We start from the raw sequence: 17,148 nt of genomic DNA on the forward strand, positions 1-17,148 counted from the left end.
GTTTGGTTGGTTGGTTTGGTTTTGACCTCTTCCAAAATTAAAACTAAAAGTTAAGATAATAGGCAAGATAGATAATGTTTTGGGGGAATGATGCAGTGTTGAGATGTTGCACGAAGACTTTAAAGAACAGCACAGATTGCGTTTTAAGCAATGGTTATGGCTTGTTTTTTTAAACTATGTCGTCTTCCGTCCTTCGAATTCATACTACTCAACAAGCGCTTAAACAAGATGTGATTACAAATGGCAATATTTAAGCAATAATTAAATCCAAATACATGTCAGACCTCATGTCATGAGGTTTGTTTTGTCGCTGAAATACACGACAATGTGAATTTGCATATTGGGTCAACTTATGTCAGGCATAATTCATATATATATATATTATATATGGAAACGTGCAAATTGAGAATGGTGTAGTGATAAGTAATTCAATTTCAGGCCGACTGTCTGATTTAAAACAATAAACATCACGATGAATTAAAAGATGAAATAAATGGTTTTCTAGTTTATTTTGTCTTGTTTCGAAGTTCGGGATTGTAATGTTCAATTAGTACACAATTCATTTTATTAATGTGCTCAGTTGATTTAATCCTTCTCTCAGGTTCGTAGTGTAACCATCTGCGTATGTTGACATTCACAATGTAATTGTTTTTCCATATCCCAGTCTCAAATACACAAAATCCAATAATTGACTCTTTCTATATTTAGACAATCATCAAAACTGTTAGACTGAAACCATGCAGACCGTTAATCACATTGTGAGCACGTGACCGGCGGACTCCTGGGAGAAACCATGTCGTGTTTTTTAATCACCGGGATCAGTTGTTGTAAACCTTAATGGATTATAGATGTAGGTGAAAACAACATTTTGGCCAATGTAGAGGTTGGTAATCTGCGTGAAATGATAAATCGACATTGCGTTCCTCTAATTGCTGCTCTGTCAATGGAATGACGCACCATCACTCTCTACCATGCCTCACAGTATTCTCCGAGAATGCGCAAAAATAGGCTTTACGTGCTTGTGCTGTTGTTTCATTTCTCTCGGAGTATTGATTGGGATATGTGCTGTTATATTTTGGGTAATCAGCGGCATCTACGACTCCGACGATTATGGTTTCATGGGGACTTTAATGTTCGGTGCTTCCATGCTCACGCTCGGACTTGCTCTATTGGTCGTGTTCGCTTGCGTTAAGTGCGAGGACCGGTGCAGACGAGCAGTAAGTACAACAACGGACGGCGACAGCATCACAGCTTCTTGGGAACGGAATAGAACTCGTACTGGCACTCATGCCACTACATACTATGAGAGACCTCCTACATATTTACACAGATATTCGGGATATTGTGCCGCAATGGGCGTGGAGTTCGGCAGTCAGTCAAGTTCTACGGACATCCAAGGCGCGGACGGTGGTTTTGTTAATTTACTTGAAATGATAACTGATAACGAGAGGGTGCTGTACTGTAGCACTGCCCGTATTAATGGGACAGAAAACAGAAGAAATGATACCAGTAATTACGCAGAAAATCAAAATGCAATGGAATTCCGGTGTGACTCACTTGTGAACGAAGGGACTGGGAGCATGCATGAAAATGGGTAAGCTAATAGAATTGCTTTCAGCGCATGCACATACTGATTCGAAATACGGATCGGAGTTTGTAGTATCACGTGACAACCATCTTGTACTGTCTTTATCTTAAGTGCCACGCAGTATCTTGAACGTAAAATTCGACATATAACGACAGAAACGTGACCAATTCATTGAACCGTTATCAACTCGACAGGAAACGCTTTGTTATGTTCTCTTTATTCAATCACTCTGTCTACTACAGCGTGATCTCCTTTTGCAGTTTGCTGGATAACGAACTGTTTTCCCTCCTAGCCATGTTGTATTCATTTTTTTTATATAAAACTGATATCTATAGCAACGTGTACAGTGAATTTCATGAAGGCATGAATGTTTTTTTCATGGGCATTTATAAATTATTTATAAAACATTTACCTTAGAAGACCTGTGCGTTCCATTCAATTCCGAAGAATACACTTTCAATAACAACCATTATCTATCATTCTGCAGGTGTCCTCCAATTATTGTCGAATACTGCCATGCTTCTGTTAACATGTTGTATTTGGTTAAGTTGTTTTCAGCCGTCAGTTGAAATTTACGAATTTATAAATAATTGATAAAAAAAACATTCATGCCTTTATGAAATTGACTACACATAAATCATCAAACTAGGCTGCAGTCAACAATGAAAATGTATATGGACAAGTGACGCGCAACCGGGTACTGCAATTCACTAGACACTAGACAGAGCAACAGATCTTAAAGTGATGATGGTCTCTGTTTCAAGCTCATCACATCCCTGCCCATTTTACAAGTGTATCCCCCCCCCCCCACCTCACCCCAACTTTATGGCCACATAATACCAAGACAAACAATTAAGTCTGTGCCTTTAGGCGTTGTTCATTTCCCAAGTCGTACACAATCCCATCCGATATTGATAATATATTGGAAGGAAGTGGCATTTTCTCTCCCGAACTACGAAAAAAGCTTGCAGTGATCTTCATTGTAAGACCAGAATAACTAGCTAATTTTCATATATATATATATATATGGACGTTGACAAGGAGAAATGAAATTTTGCTGTGTTGTTTTCATTGTGGCGCTGTTGCGGGTTTAACAGTGCGCTGCAAGGAAAACGAAAAACATGTTGTAATGGACCAGTCTTCGATGTGATTAAGCGTGGAGTAATTTAAAAACAAAAACACTGAAAACTCTCGTTTGCATTTGGCAGTGATATACAAGGACGGTAGTAGCTCAATAAGATTACCTGACTACAACGACGATGTATGTCCGACTACCACCACCCATCAACAAAAAAATGTAGAGATACAATTGTGACGTTAAATGCGGGGGGGGGCTTTATGGGGCTACACCGTATTCAGGATCGGGGAGCTTGTCTTTAATGCCAATCTAATAGTCTTTGTCTTTGGTAGCGTGCTTATCTTATAAGTTTCCTCCCTCTCAGCTCGTTCGCTGTCACGGGGTGGGAATCGTTTGGTAAATGTATATCACCACAACTGAGACTGTGCAGAGAAAGAAATATACCAGTAACGATTATAACAAATCAACACGACAAAATATATACGGTTTCCTGTACTTTAATAAACAAATAACAAGGATGCTGGTCACTGGAACCAGCAAGGGGAGGGGGATACACTGTAAAATAAAATAAATTAGAGACTTGATCGATGCTGCAGGGAACACTCCACTCTCCATTGGACAGCAATGTGCAATGTTGCGTTCCTTCGTATCTGGCACACTGTCGAATCAGCTGCACTACAATTTAAACTCGTGCTCTGTGTCCAGGGAGTATCGGCAACTGCACTGCTATCTGCTGCTACTGGTAGCACTGGTACAACGGGAGTAGTTCAGGCAGTGAGCTTCAGTGGTTCCTGTTGATCAGCAGGGATTACTGCACAGCACGTCTGCATATGTACCCCTGTATAGGGTACAGCTCACTGGAGTCAGGAATCAGCATCACAAGATGTTACAGGATCAAGTCAGGTCACCTTCCTGACTAAATATTTTCCCTTATGTCTCAACTTAAATACCCTAGCTAATTTATGGCCATGCAAATAATAAAATGTATATAACGAAATGATTGGTTATCTCGAAATAGCCGACAAATCAGTGTACAGAGGATGCCAATTTTGGTAGTGGAATAAACCACTCTTAATCCAAGCTCTACCAATTTAAAGTAGGAGACTCGGGTCAATGATGTCATATCTATTTTCATTGCCAACAACACCGGGTTCAGCACATTCCAAGGTATTTCACAATCACCATGTCACTGTCTGAGCCATACCATTATGCCACATGGAGAGACAGGATGTATGTATCTCAAATTCTGCTGACAACACAATCTAGTGACTGTATCAGCAGTCTTAAAAATAAACATGTGCAATGGGTTGTTGCAAAGTATCCAAACATGTGCGCTTTTATTTCACACAGCCAGGGCTCTGTACTTTTCACGTACAATGTATGTCACATAATAAAACATGCAACATGTTGAAGTACACGTAGTTGTAGTCACTACAATCGGAGACCAAATATAACAACAGTGCAGATGATACTTTAGGAAAATAACGTACATCATGTCTGCATTATGAATGAAGGATAGTGTACGGGGTAATGTATGTTTTTTAATGAGGCCAGGGTTACACTTTATCCAATAACCACATGACACCAGATTAACTCAGACAGACTCAAAATAAATCGATGTTGCAGTTTTGTTAAATTAATAATACATCTCAAGTTATTAGATGTATTTCTATATATTGTTGCTGCTTTCCCAAACAGCAGTTTCCTCGGTGTTGTCTATTTATATATTCGTGTGTTAAATTAAAACAGACGCTGTGACACAAACTTTAAAATGAGTTGGACAATCGATTTGTATTTATATGAATGTGTCATCCACCTGCTGTTAGTCTTGAAAAGCATTTCACCGCATAACAATATTCGTTATGACAACCATGATATTTAAACACACGTATGCACTTAAAATAAACGTGCGCGAGCGCGTGCACGTAATTAATATATGTCACATACAGACAAAACATTGCAGCCTGATTACATAACAGTACAGCGCGTCGCATCGAGATAGTACATAACATTCCGATGTAATGAGCACGTTACGTGAATTTTTTCGTGAATCACCTACACAATACGAGACATTATCAAAGCAGATAAAGGTCAAATATCATCTTTTGGTTGTCATGGTGATACAAATATACGTGACATAGAAACAAATTACTCGTCTTGTAGCAGAACATTATAAGAACACTATTCGATTTTTTTCTGTTATTTCTCTTGTGAATAAAATCACGTTTATAATGGTTTCGCGTTACCCGTGGATGTAGTTTTGCTCACAATTGAAATAAATATACATTTATAAATATTTGCGAAAGACTACCGTTAACTACGTTCATGGTTCCACGAAAAGCATTGTAATGCACAGATTAGATAGAATTAAAAAAATAATTATCATAATAGTGGCAAGTATGAGAAGTTCAGCGAAAGAATTATCGATGCCGCTAAAGGTTCTTCGTGTCTATTTAAAACTGTGACGGTATTTTAGTAATTTTTTTTTTTAATTGTCTTATCAAATTAAAGCTATGGGATCGTAACTGTAAAAAATGACTGTCTGCTAGAATTCAAGAATGAAAATCAGAAATAATGATGCCAATCAGTGAAAACGTGCAACACATAATACGATGCAGAGTTCACAAAAACAATTAGCAATTCATTGATAATGTACACTGAATTAATAATAATCTGGTGTAAAGCATTACGTTTGCTAGAAAAATTAAACGCTGCTCGGACTGATATTTTGAATAGCTACTTACTAGGACAACGATTACCAAATACATGTATTATCTACTATATATAACGTTTGCTAGCTACTTTATATTTGTACGTGTTTACGTGTGACCAATAACTACCCAACACTCCCATAGACTATTGTTGGGTTTCAGGATCACGTGGTATTTTTGTTCATCCTCTAAAGAACAGGTCTAAAATTACAATTTAGCTTTCCGACAATGTTAAGATTTTGGTGAATAACTACAAAAACAAGTATGAAAGGTAAAAATGTTGTTATAACTTGTCGAAACTACATGTATGTAATCATCAAGTTGTGCGAAATACACGTTATTTAAAAATGGAAACAATCCTTTGATTCTTTCTGCCCATTCTACATTGCTAGTTTAGTCACGTTACCCAGATGCACATATGTCACCGCATGGGAGGTAGTAAAATTGTTTTATATGATTATTAATTTCCGTTAAGATTGCATTTTCACAGTTTAGTCACGTGTCCAATCGACATTTATCCAGATCGACATTTGTTAACAGTATTTGTCAGTTTAGTCACATGTCCAATCAACAATTACCCCGTTCCACCATGGAGGTAAAAAAAAGAAACGTGTCTAATCATTTCAACAAACAAACATTCACACTTGTCTAAAATCTGATATAATTGAAAAAGAGCCCACGCGCATCGCGTTTTAGAGAAAAACGCGGAGACAATTATCCATTGGTGAGAAAGGAGTATGTGACTTGATTGCTGAAGAGCAGGTAATCCGCAAATATCTCAAGCTGTTTGTCATCGTGTTTGTAAAGCCAGTGACTAACGCTGTGACACCATAAGAGCGCTTGTCTAAGTAAAGCGAACATAAATGCGGCCTTAATTTATAGTTGTGTATATTTTAAACTGTATTCGAAATAATATTGCAGTGGTTTAATTTTGTTTTAATTATAACTTAGCTTGGACAGGCATTTGAAGTGCTTGCAATTAAACACCATGGAGGCCATTCATGGAGGGGAATAAATAACGAACGAACATAAAACATCCGGGTACTTTTCAAAGCTAGGACGTTTTAGTATCTGATCGCATTCGTATGCGCCATTGTACATAGCCGTTCATGCTGCCAAGCATTGTGTACTACTAGTATAAACTAAACTTTTATATGCACAATGTGTTTTTTAGAACTTGGGTTAGAGCATTATGCGTTTGAACCACAGTATTCTTAGCTGCAGTTCTGTAGCTCGCTTGGTTTCGCTGTCTTTTATTTTGTTCGTCGTGGTGTTAACGCGAAACCAGGGTTTTTTCCCTGGTTTCGCGTTAACACCACGACGAACAAAATAACCGACAGCGAAACCAAGCGAGCTACATAACTGCAGCTACAGTATTCTGAGAGTAGAAGCCCAAATGCGTTAAAGTACCGTACTTCCTCGAACGTAAGCCCCTTCCGAGTATGAAGCCCATCCCTCTTTTTTACGTACTAGGTACTTATCGAGTTGAAAGCATTCACGATTATAAGCCCAGAGTGTTTGTTGTTTTTTTTAATATGCGTGTGAAAAGTGTGTTTCATTTCATAATAATCATCATTGGCATGGTAGTTTGGTTCGTGCTTTTATGAGAAAACTCACATTAATTTCAGAGTTCATGACGAACGTACCCAACGTGGTTCGCATCCTTTCTATTCTGTCATTTACTCAGGATGAACCCCGATGTTGCAATACTGGAGTAATCCATATTTCTTTGAGTAGTAGCTTTCGAAAAGCCAAAAATGTGATTGTTAAGTCGTGTAATTGGTTATTGGGCATGGTTTACTTAGAGACTATCATGAAAGGCCTAGGGTTTGAACGATGTGACATATTGGCGACTGGGAAAGGTGTTTAAATTCTTCCTCCACCCTCAGTTTACCCACGGTTACTATTAACCGTCGTTTACTTTTCGGAAATTGCGAATCGCCAGTTTTTTGGGAAAAAATCATCGTTTTTTAACATTGCGGTAATTCACTTCCGCATTGCGTTGAAAATCACCGTCAATAATCGGAAAATGTCATCATTACGACACATCATTTTGATTGGTTAATGAAAGTCATGACCTGTTAGGTCAAAGGGGGTTGTTTCAGGTCAAATCGTGCTGAAAATCCTCATGGTGAAAAATTTCTTTGCATCGAGATTTTGCATACGATCGAAAACATACCAAAAACGAAGATAATGATAAATGCCTTCGACTGTTTTCCCACTGACCTTACCCATGATTATTTTACCGTAAATTCAGATGGTATGTAAATCGTATTGTAATAAAATGTGTGTGTTTTTTTATGAACATGTTTGTTTCTTCATTGTAAGTGTCGTGGAAATCAATGACGCATTTTTTTTCAAAAAGAAGTATTATTTTCCAGAGCCAGGCGTGGTGAACGAATAATTTTTTTTTGGATAATTTTTCGTTGTTGGCAAGATGGTTACAGTGTTTAACCCAAAAACAAAATCATATTTTTTGAGTATAAGCTCATCCCTTACTTTTCCCTTAAGTGTTCATGCCTCCGGGCTTATGATCAGGAAAGTACGGTATACTGTGTAGATTCAGGTCAGTCCAGTGCGAGTGATGAGAGTCTACCGTCGACAATGCCCATGGTTCGGATGATAGTTTTATTTGAAATTACACGTAACTCACGTAAGTCTGTGAACAATCTGATTGGTGCTCCAGTGACAATTGCCCCATGATTAGCCAGTGCAGCCCCATGAATACATGGACGAAAATGTTTCCACCACCACCCTACGAACTCAAGATTGCATACTCCAGCATCCAGACTTTAAAATAATTTGCACGCACAGTGCAGTACTGGAAACAGCATTTATTAGACAGTTAGACAAAAAGGAAAACAAAATGCCTGTCTCGATCACATCCATAATGTTTGTATGTTGATATGCCTGTAAAAGTCGAAACAACCTAGACTAGAAGTCAATTCACCAGTCCAGTCAACTATGGCTTCCTAAGCTGATACTATTTCGCCATCCTGCTTTGTTACCTTTCCTGTTTATACCTCATGAGGGCGTTTTTTTATGGCAAGATGGCGAAACGGAAGTCCTTCGCAGGTTTATGGTTTCTCATAATTAAATCATCATAACTCTGAAGATAATAATTTTTTTATTTTTTTTTTCAAATTTATAATCAATATACATACCTTGATAAATACAAAAAACAAATTAGGCTATATTTAGTTTCCCTTTAGGTCACACTGATTTAATTTTATGGATTACATCCTCTGGAGACCCCAAAACTAATGCAAAAGGTCGAAAAAAAAAATCCTGCCAAAAAAAAATGCTGCTAAAACCACAGGACTACGGAGCTGGTATTACGAGTTGAACCATAGAGAACAGTGTATCAAAAAAACATCAACAAGTCTTTATTTGTAGGAGGCACATTTGATGTACACATCTTGTACTGTATTACTGTCACAGGTATAACCATTTCAGACAAGCTCTAGTAGTCACTCCTCTCTACACACCTGGGGTTAGCTTTAACTGTTGTCAGGTGAAATGAAGCCTACGTGTTAACCCTCTCATGTCTAGGGATCTCAACCTCAAGTATCCAAAAAAAATGATCTCTTGCACTCCTCTACACCCCGATCTCTTCAACAATAGGTCTTGTTTTCCTTCTCAGCTATCACATCCCTAAGTCAATACAGCTCCACTCCTATCCCATTTCTCAAATCGTTGCATCGCGGGGCAGCCACTCTGGACAATATGTCCTTATAGCTGTGTAAACATCACATCTCCCTGGCCGACGTCAATTGCGTGCCAGTCTACAACAATCTCTCTGTTTTCCCCCTGAACTTTTATGCTCACGTATTTTGGTGGCGTGGTCGCCATGTTGGAATTCCCGGCAACACAGTACGCATGTGCAGAAGATCATTTACGATATAACTGACACGTTTTGAGGTAGTACAAAACGAGTTTTACGAAAAGCCGGCGTTTTGCGACAATATGAGTTGGCAAGTTCCAGACTGAAAACCGATCTGTGGAGACTCGTCGTAGGAGATTTTTTTTTGTCATCCATAAAATTAAGTCGGTGTGGCCTTATTAATACTGTAATAAAGAATGTTACTGACAAGCATAACTTGAATAATATAAATAATATTCCCGCCCAATACATAATCCTTTACATATCATTGATATAAAAGGGTTGATTTTATAATCATTCTTATTTACACTACGTGATTTAGAATTTTGTCCCTTGAAGCTCCAATTCAGTTAGATAACAAATTGAATTCCTCCAAGAAAATGAAACTGTTTTTTGCCGGACATGTTACTTATAATATACTTATAATATACAAATTACAATTACATTAATTTAACAATGTTGTCACCTATGCTCTCTGCCAGGTAAGTTCGTAAAATTAAAATGAGTCTATCACGGAAATTGTACATCCTCTATCAAAATTGCATCCATTTTGAATACAAATTGTCGCTAGAGATTAGTGAAAATGCTGTTTTGCTATTTTAGAATGTACTGCTATCGTGAATACCATAGCACCCGGGCTATAGACACTAGAACCTGGTTACTTTATTATTATATTCACGTATTGTTCATGTAAAGTCCAAGCTTTATGGTCGCTGGCTAGTAGTGTTAAATGGGGTTGTATAATAGAAGTGTTTATCTGCTACATTCTATAAATAATTCTACCCTTGTCCACGTTTCAGAGAATATCCAGAAGAAGGCGATGACGTCGAAATACCACCGGCATACGATGACGCCGTTGAGGGCATACTCGACGAACGTGAACGCTGTTTATTGCCTCATTCTTTGGAGGTCCATATCGACATTGACCCGCCGAGTTACGAAGATGTTGTAGCGTCAACTCCCGTCTAGGCACCAAAACAACTCTTAATAAGAAAGCAATAATAAAGATAAAATAACATGCAACCCGAGAATTCATAATATTACACGTTATCTTCCAGGCATAGAGCGGGCATGACGTTTCCGCCATAGTTCTCTTAACGAGTTGCTGTTATTTATTCCACACTTCTCTCCATATGGACAACTGGCTTCCTGCTTTATTAAATTTTGTCTGAATTTTAGTTTAGAAAAATTGAACTTTTCAAAAACGTTTTAAAGATTTGCTGGGGTCATTGGTTTGATAATGACCGGGAGTGAATGCAAAGGTGTCGACTTAGGCATAAGCGAGTATATAAACATGTCGGACGTAAACTTAGAGCGTCCGCATGGTGACTTTCGCTGTGAAGGATTGGAAAACTTGATGTTTGTGAGAAAAGGGGTAATAAAATATAAACATATTAATGTGTACACTATTTGTACATAGAGTTCTCCGTCAAGCATTTTCAGAACTGTCACGCGGTTTAGAATTATCGCTGAACTTAAATTGGCATAAAATTGGTGTACAGAATTTGTGTTACTGGAACGTAACTCTCGGCTGAAGATGCACATTTCAGTTACAACGTTGTATTCCGTGGAGGGCTCCCAACAGTTGACAGATACTAGTACCATGGAGATCTTTTTACCTCCATGCTAGTACATGTACTAACACAGGTGGATTGTTGCATTTGTACTACAGATCACGTAGTAACTACATATCAGGCAACAGTATATATACCGTTGCATGCAGACGTCATTTGCTTACATTATTTGCCAACCAACATGCTAAAGTCCAATAACTAATGTTGCTCATGGATCAGCACTAGCGATAACGTTGCACGTAAGTTGTACTCTTACATGTACTGTATATTTAATAACAATGCTTATTATATCCGGTTCTCGTCAACTAGTAACTCCGCATTCGCCTAAACATAAACAAGTGCGGCGGCGGTGGTGGCTTATCAATATTCACATTTATGCACATGTGCTAGTAATCGTTTAATGCGCATCGAACTCAATATATTATATTTAGATTCAGGTTACGGTCAAGTAAACTTTCCGAACCAATTCGCAGATCCATTACTACCGGTAATTTGAACCTCTTCTTAAGATTGTTATTAATTGTCATATTATATATAGCTAAGTTTTGGGGGGCGGCGCAATCTGATTAAAATCCGATGTAGGTATGAGGCTCCATTTTTTTTTATTTTATTCTTTTTTTAAGTTTTTGTGAAAGTGACTAAAACTCACCTCAAATTCGGAATCCTTTATTGATTTCACAGCGGTTCTAACATTACTTGCAGGGTTTATTTAATTATCAATAAATATTTATCTCTCAAAGAAAATATGTTTGTCAATCACTAATTTACTTAAAATACTCTTATAAAAATAACAAAAGTATTTGGCAGCTATTCATCACAGTTTTAGAATTTTAATTTTGATTGTTGCTAAGTCAACAGGGGTATGTATATGCACAACTATTCCAAAATGCCATGTTTTGAGTCATGCTCAGGCGCATTTGTAACCTGTGATGTAATCTGATTGGCTGGTCCCTGGGCGAGATTTGTATAGGCATTGAGTCAGATGTAGTTAGCGTCGACTGGGACACGATTTTCTGATAACATATTCAAACTAAAATACAAATAAATATAATATAAATGGTTATTAAAAAAAATAATAAAAAAAAATGGAGTCTCATACCTACATCGCATTTTAATCAGATTGGGGGGCGGCGCTGTGTTGAATAACACATGTGATTGTACAAGTTAAGTTGTTCCTCTCACCGCTTCCATGGTCCGAAACATTTTTTAATAATGATTTTACTTCTGAGCATTTTTTTTTCATAAATCAAACTTGAATTTAGTTTGTCGCAATTGAAACGCACAACTCGTCATAATTGTGTGTCCTGACCATGCTCGATAAATACGTGATTATAGCAACAATTGTTATCTTGTGGTATCCATATTTCTGCAAGTATTATAATTTTTACATAATACATTTTTCCTCTGAAATTTACGAACAAATATTAGCTAAATCAACTCGAATTTAAATCATCATTATTGACGACTCGAGTTACGGAATTTACCACTTATCGCACCTTAACATATTCATTCAGCAACGTTTGCCGATAGTGTGTATATAAACTGTCACTAGTGAAAGTGTGCTATGGCAGTTTAATGTTACTTCAGTATAAGGTTTCGAGTGTGACCACGATGGAATCGCTACAATTGGTCTATTATATAAAGAAGTTCCGATTGTGGTGAATGCAACACAACCTTCACGCCACGACTCGTAACATTTAACAAACATTCCACCATGTTTTCAGTTGCCATGCAGTGTCACGTTCACTTGACAAAAAAAGTATCCTAAAGGGCTAGCATACCAGTGTACATATGCACTCACTCATGCACATAATATGCTGTTACATGACGTCATGTGAGGTTATTATTAGAATTATCTTATATATAGCGTCTCTTTGAGTCATTTTTGTTTCCGCTATTCTGGAAGTTTTTTTGTCCAAGAGTTATGCTCAAACGAGAAATCAAATTATCACAAGGTCATAGTGATAAGGTGACATAACATACTAGTAGCCGTGAAGGTCGTTGTCGTGACATTTCTTACCCGTTAACAACTGTTGTTTGATGTCGCTATCCGTTGTCCCGGTATGTTCAAAACAGGACGTTTACTCACCGGACACGTAAGAAACATGTCAAATGGTGCCATTAAAACTATTCCTGAGTAGGGCGGATATCACCTACTTATTGCGGTTGTTAACCTGTTGGTAATTTGTAGTTGTCAAGCTTAATTTTTCGCTAGGTTTTATTTTCGATTATTTCGCTGAAAACTGAACTTGAATGTGCTCAATTTAAATCAAGTGCGGACCATTGGAATTTAGCAATAGAGTGTATTCGTTTTTTTGAATATGTCTTCAACATCAAATTCGCTAAAATTAAAGCCCGTGAATATTTCTTCTCAAATAGTATCCTAAAGATACAATATGGACGAGAACATGCAAATTTTAATATTGTTGTTATTACACTTGATAAAGATGAATATATTTATGAATAACAAGGACTAAAAAACGACATTTTCCGATATGCATGCGCACAGTCCCTGCACATATGTATTAGTGTTTTTAATTTTCCATCGAACACATATTGCGCGTGCCAAAGCAAGATTTTTACTTTCCGATAAATCATAATCCAATTAGTTCATCAACATGTATAACCAGACAACAATATTAGCCTTTATGTGCTTGTTTATGTTGCATCTTTAATTAGTTATTCTGGTAGCCCTGATGTTTGTCAGCGGTTTTCAAGCAGGCAATCGGAGATGTTGCACTTACAGCGGTTGAACTCATCACCAGGCAATCTCAGATTAAAATTTGTTGTAGGTATAGTAAATCTCCATGGCGTTTTTTTTAATTGTCATTTTCATCTTTTTTATTTTGTTTTATCTGCCGTTTTATGGATTTTTGTTACGTTGAAACAGAGATGAAATGAGAAATGGCAAGCGAAACAAAAAACGTGATGGGTCTTTACTCTACCTACCACCAGATGGTAATCAGATTGGTGGCGTAGTGGAGACGAAGCAAAGATTTAAATAAATATAGGTTGATATCACATTTTATAAAATTCCATGTTCAAACGTAAGGGTCTTGGTCCGAAACGCCCGTGTCCATGACGCTCCCTGTGGACGCATGGGTGGGCGACGAATACGTACACTATGCCTTGACGTAATCGTACCCGGAATCACGATCGGTTGTAATGACAACCCACGACGCTACTAGTATGGAATGAGGTGACGTCATGGGAGGAAACAACAAATGGGAAGATGGCCTTGTTTAGTAAACACTCCCCAATCCCGGCCTTGTAGAGGTGAAGTACGATTCCGCGAGTCTAGGAAAAATACGCGTTTTCAGTCGCGTCGCTGTCTGTCGTCATGAAGCAATCAAACTTGAAACCCGAGATACTCTTCATCATCGCTATCTGTTTCGCTGTAACGGTTTTCTCCGCAGCTATCTGGATTATGGGCGAATACTTACACAAACCCGAAATGGTGAACATGGGTCGAATTTTCTGTGGTTTGTCGCTAATGTCATTACTTGCCTGTTTGATACATGTCAGAATGTGCCGGTCAGCTGACACAAAAGTGTGCACAGTTAACTGCTTTACAGGCTGTTCCTCGGGGATATCGCCCGCTATTTGCGAAACTCCGTCGCCAATGCGAAGCGGTATTGGTCTTATAATAGAAGCTCAGACTGTTTCATCGATTTCTCCCCAACATGGTCGACCATTTGACCTATTACCGACAACGCAAATATCACATAGAGAGCACGACTCGGATATGACGTATCAGAATTATGTAATGGATTTTCTTGGGAGAACAAATCAAAACAATAATAGCAGTAGACCAATTACTGCGGAAACTTCGGTAGAAGCTATGACTCCAGGGTAAGTAACACACCTGGCTTCCGTGTTTTTGTGGGACCTGCATGATTCACGCTATAATAATTAGTAGAAAGCAATTTTCGCCACGGGATGTGAGCGTATTATGAGTTAATTATTCCTTTATGGGAGTATTCGTAAGAGAACAAACGTAATATATCTCCCACGAAACTGAAACATATAATTTAAAAAGTACGTGACCAATTTATTTTTACGTGACAGATTTGAATTGTTTCCTATTCGGATTAATTGTTTTGGTTACTTATAGTATTAACTTTCTAACCTAACTAGAATAAACCTGCATTTTCTTTAAAATATGCGCCGTTACAGTATGACTCAAATACCCGAATGCGACATAAACCGGCGCATTGTACTGTTTATAAGTCGGGTCACTGACCGAAGGACGAGGGACCCATTGTTATTTTGGATGATTCCCGGTACGCGTGTACCTGGGAGTTGCTAAATTGACTTCATGTGGAGTTTACTAATCTCTCTAAAAATTAATCTATTTCTGAAACTTGCATATATATTGGATTGTGTGCCTTTCTTGTCGGATGTTGTTATATAGATATATAGAAATTTATCAGATGAAAACGCAATATCTGTATATGTGTCACTATTAACCGGTAACGCGTTCGCCGGTCGTTAAATTCGAAGGTTTTTTTAATGGACTATGCAGCGAAGTTCATTAACGATTTACCGACGAACTTTAGGAATATATACACTCGAGGGTTGTCGAAGCTATTTATTTCGCAACATAGGAATTAAATCCGTACGTTAGACTGTGGTAGTCTTTTTTTGTTTTTTTCAATAAAATAATATATTATCTGAGTGAATAAGTGCCGAAAGCCTGGAAAACAGTTCACATTGGCGTTTCTTTTCGGTGGGATATGGCAAGCCAAACGTTTCAATATTGGTAAAAACACATTTGTATTCAATATTCCAAATTTGTGTTTAAAAAATGTATTTTATATGCAACCTTTTTCATTTTATTTGCAACTTTTTTCCATTTTATTTGTGATAATTTTATTTCATGTCTGAAATTTTAATTTTTTTAATTTGAATTAAATTTTTTAATGTGCAATAAGTCACACTAACTTAAGAGGCTTTTGCAGTGGACAAAATGGCGGACGATGGTTATAATGTTTGTCGCTCATTCTTCAGTATTTTGGAGTTATTCGACACTTGCGGGAGAAATGTCAACCAAGATACCGCTTTTATGAATTTAATCCTGGACTCGTAGATTCATTGAAGACACTGATGAACTCATGACTGTTCACTTGTCGAATTATGGGAATCAATAACCAGTGCTGATAACATTTGTTCAACTCCGGCAGAATTGTACGAGAGTCGAGTAACTGTAAGAACTTTTGCGTCTACCTATGCGTGTTTAGTTTGCGTTGTTATATTTGCTTGGGACTCAATTCCCGTGCGTGCGCAGATGACGACCCCTCAGCTTTTAAATACTATATTTGTTGTCACCGTGTCGCGATATTTGTTTCTTCTAATAAATATTAGTGAGAAATACTCCATAGACGATGAAACAAGCACCGTCACCGCCAATTTGTTTCGTACACCTAACCAGTAATTGGCTGATTATACAGCTGCATTTCAAACAAAGTTGCCTTAGTAAGCCAGTGGACCTTCATCATATTTGGACTTGTATTGCCAGCCAAAAGGTGACGATATTGCTGGTCAGGTGTATTTGTAAATTACATTTAGTTTCTTATAATTTTGTTTATGTATTGTTCTTTAGGAACCCAACTTGTGCCGTCAAATTCAACGATCAACAAATGTCACGAAATATTGAAGGGCTGCCGGGCTTTGATGATGCTGTGGCATCAATATCGCCACCAACGGTTATTTATGAGCGTTTGCCAAGCTACGAACAGGCAATTTACAACGTGAAGTGATAGTGGAGACGGAACTATTTTTTTAAGCGCGATATAGTTTAGAGATTAACAAATGGACTACGGAATTAGACATCAAATATTCTCAAATACTGTTAGTACGAGCTCGTGAATGATAATATAACATACTCCTGACATATCGATTTATTTAGGGATGGTAACAAAATAGACAATTACAATAACGGGAAACTGTAAATCAATGACTTCCCCCCATATGGGCGCCACCTTTGCTCATATTAAACATATAATAGTATAACAGAAATTCGAATTTATTATTTTATTATTTACGGGTTAAGTTGACCGAGTCGAACGAAATTAGATGAGAGTAACAAAGTAAACGAAAAAGGCAGGTGCAATCATTATATCGGAGTCAGCCATTTCCAGTAATCACCATCTAGTCATTATCATTGATATAGAAATTCTACTAAGAAACTAAAAATATTCTGATACTGAATTTTTTCTGCAATAAACTATTTGTTCCAAATTATTTCATGATATCTGATGTTTATTTAGTTAAATTAGTTTACCCTTATTTAAGTAAATTGGCGAAAACCGAAT

General features: G+C 37.5%; 2 protein-coding genes across 2 annotated transcripts; both read left to right on the forward strand.

The window, feature by feature from the left end:
* Positions 1-1,397: 1,397 nt before the first annotated feature.
* LOC144342273 (uncharacterized) lies at positions 1,398-10,283 on the forward strand. The gene is made up of 2 exons (XM_078005545.2): positions 1,398-1,594; positions 10,061-10,283. The coding sequence occupies exons 1-2, from the start codon at positions 1,431-1,433 to the stop codon at positions 10,227-10,229; spliced, it is 333 nt and encodes a 110-aa protein (XP_077861671.2). The 5' UTR covers positions 1,398-1,430; the 3' UTR covers positions 10,230-10,283.
* A 3,833-nt stretch (positions 10,284-14,116) lies between these two features.
* On the forward strand, positions 14,117-16,726 carry LOC144342272 (uncharacterized). Its single transcript, XM_078005544.2, has 2 exons — positions 14,117-14,686; positions 16,437-16,726. Exons 1-2 carry the CDS (start codon positions 14,175-14,177, stop codon positions 16,591-16,593), a joined length of 669 nt encoding a protein of 222 aa, XP_077861670.1. The 5' UTR covers positions 14,117-14,174; the 3' UTR covers positions 16,594-16,726.
* Positions 16,727-17,148: the final 422 nt, after the last annotated feature.

Source organism: Saccoglossus kowalevskii, chromosome 8 (genome assembly GCF_978046115.1).
Source record: "Saccoglossus kowalevskii chromosome 8, keSacKowa6.1, whole genome shotgun sequence".
NCBI classification, from domain to species: Eukaryota; Metazoa; Hemichordata; class Enteropneusta; family Harrimaniidae; genus Saccoglossus; species Saccoglossus kowalevskii.

Bases quoted from the DNA above. Each gene is read 5' to 3' on its own strand.
- LOC144342273 (XM_078005545.2), top strand. From the start codon at position 1,431: ATGATAACTGATAACGAGAGGGTGCTGTACTGTAGCACTGCCCGTATT. The intron at 1,595-10,060 runs GTAAGCTAATAG...TCCACGTTTCAG, and splicing joins GGGAGCATGCATGAAAATGG to AGAATATCCAGAAGAAGGCG.
- LOC144342272 (XM_078005544.2), top strand. From the start codon at position 14,175: ATGAAGCAATCAAACTTGAAACCCGAGATACTCTTCATCATCGCTATC. The intron at 14,687-16,436 runs GTAAGTAACACA...ATTGTTCTTTAG, and splicing joins GTAGAAGCTATGACTCCAGG to GAACCCAACTTGTGCCGTCA.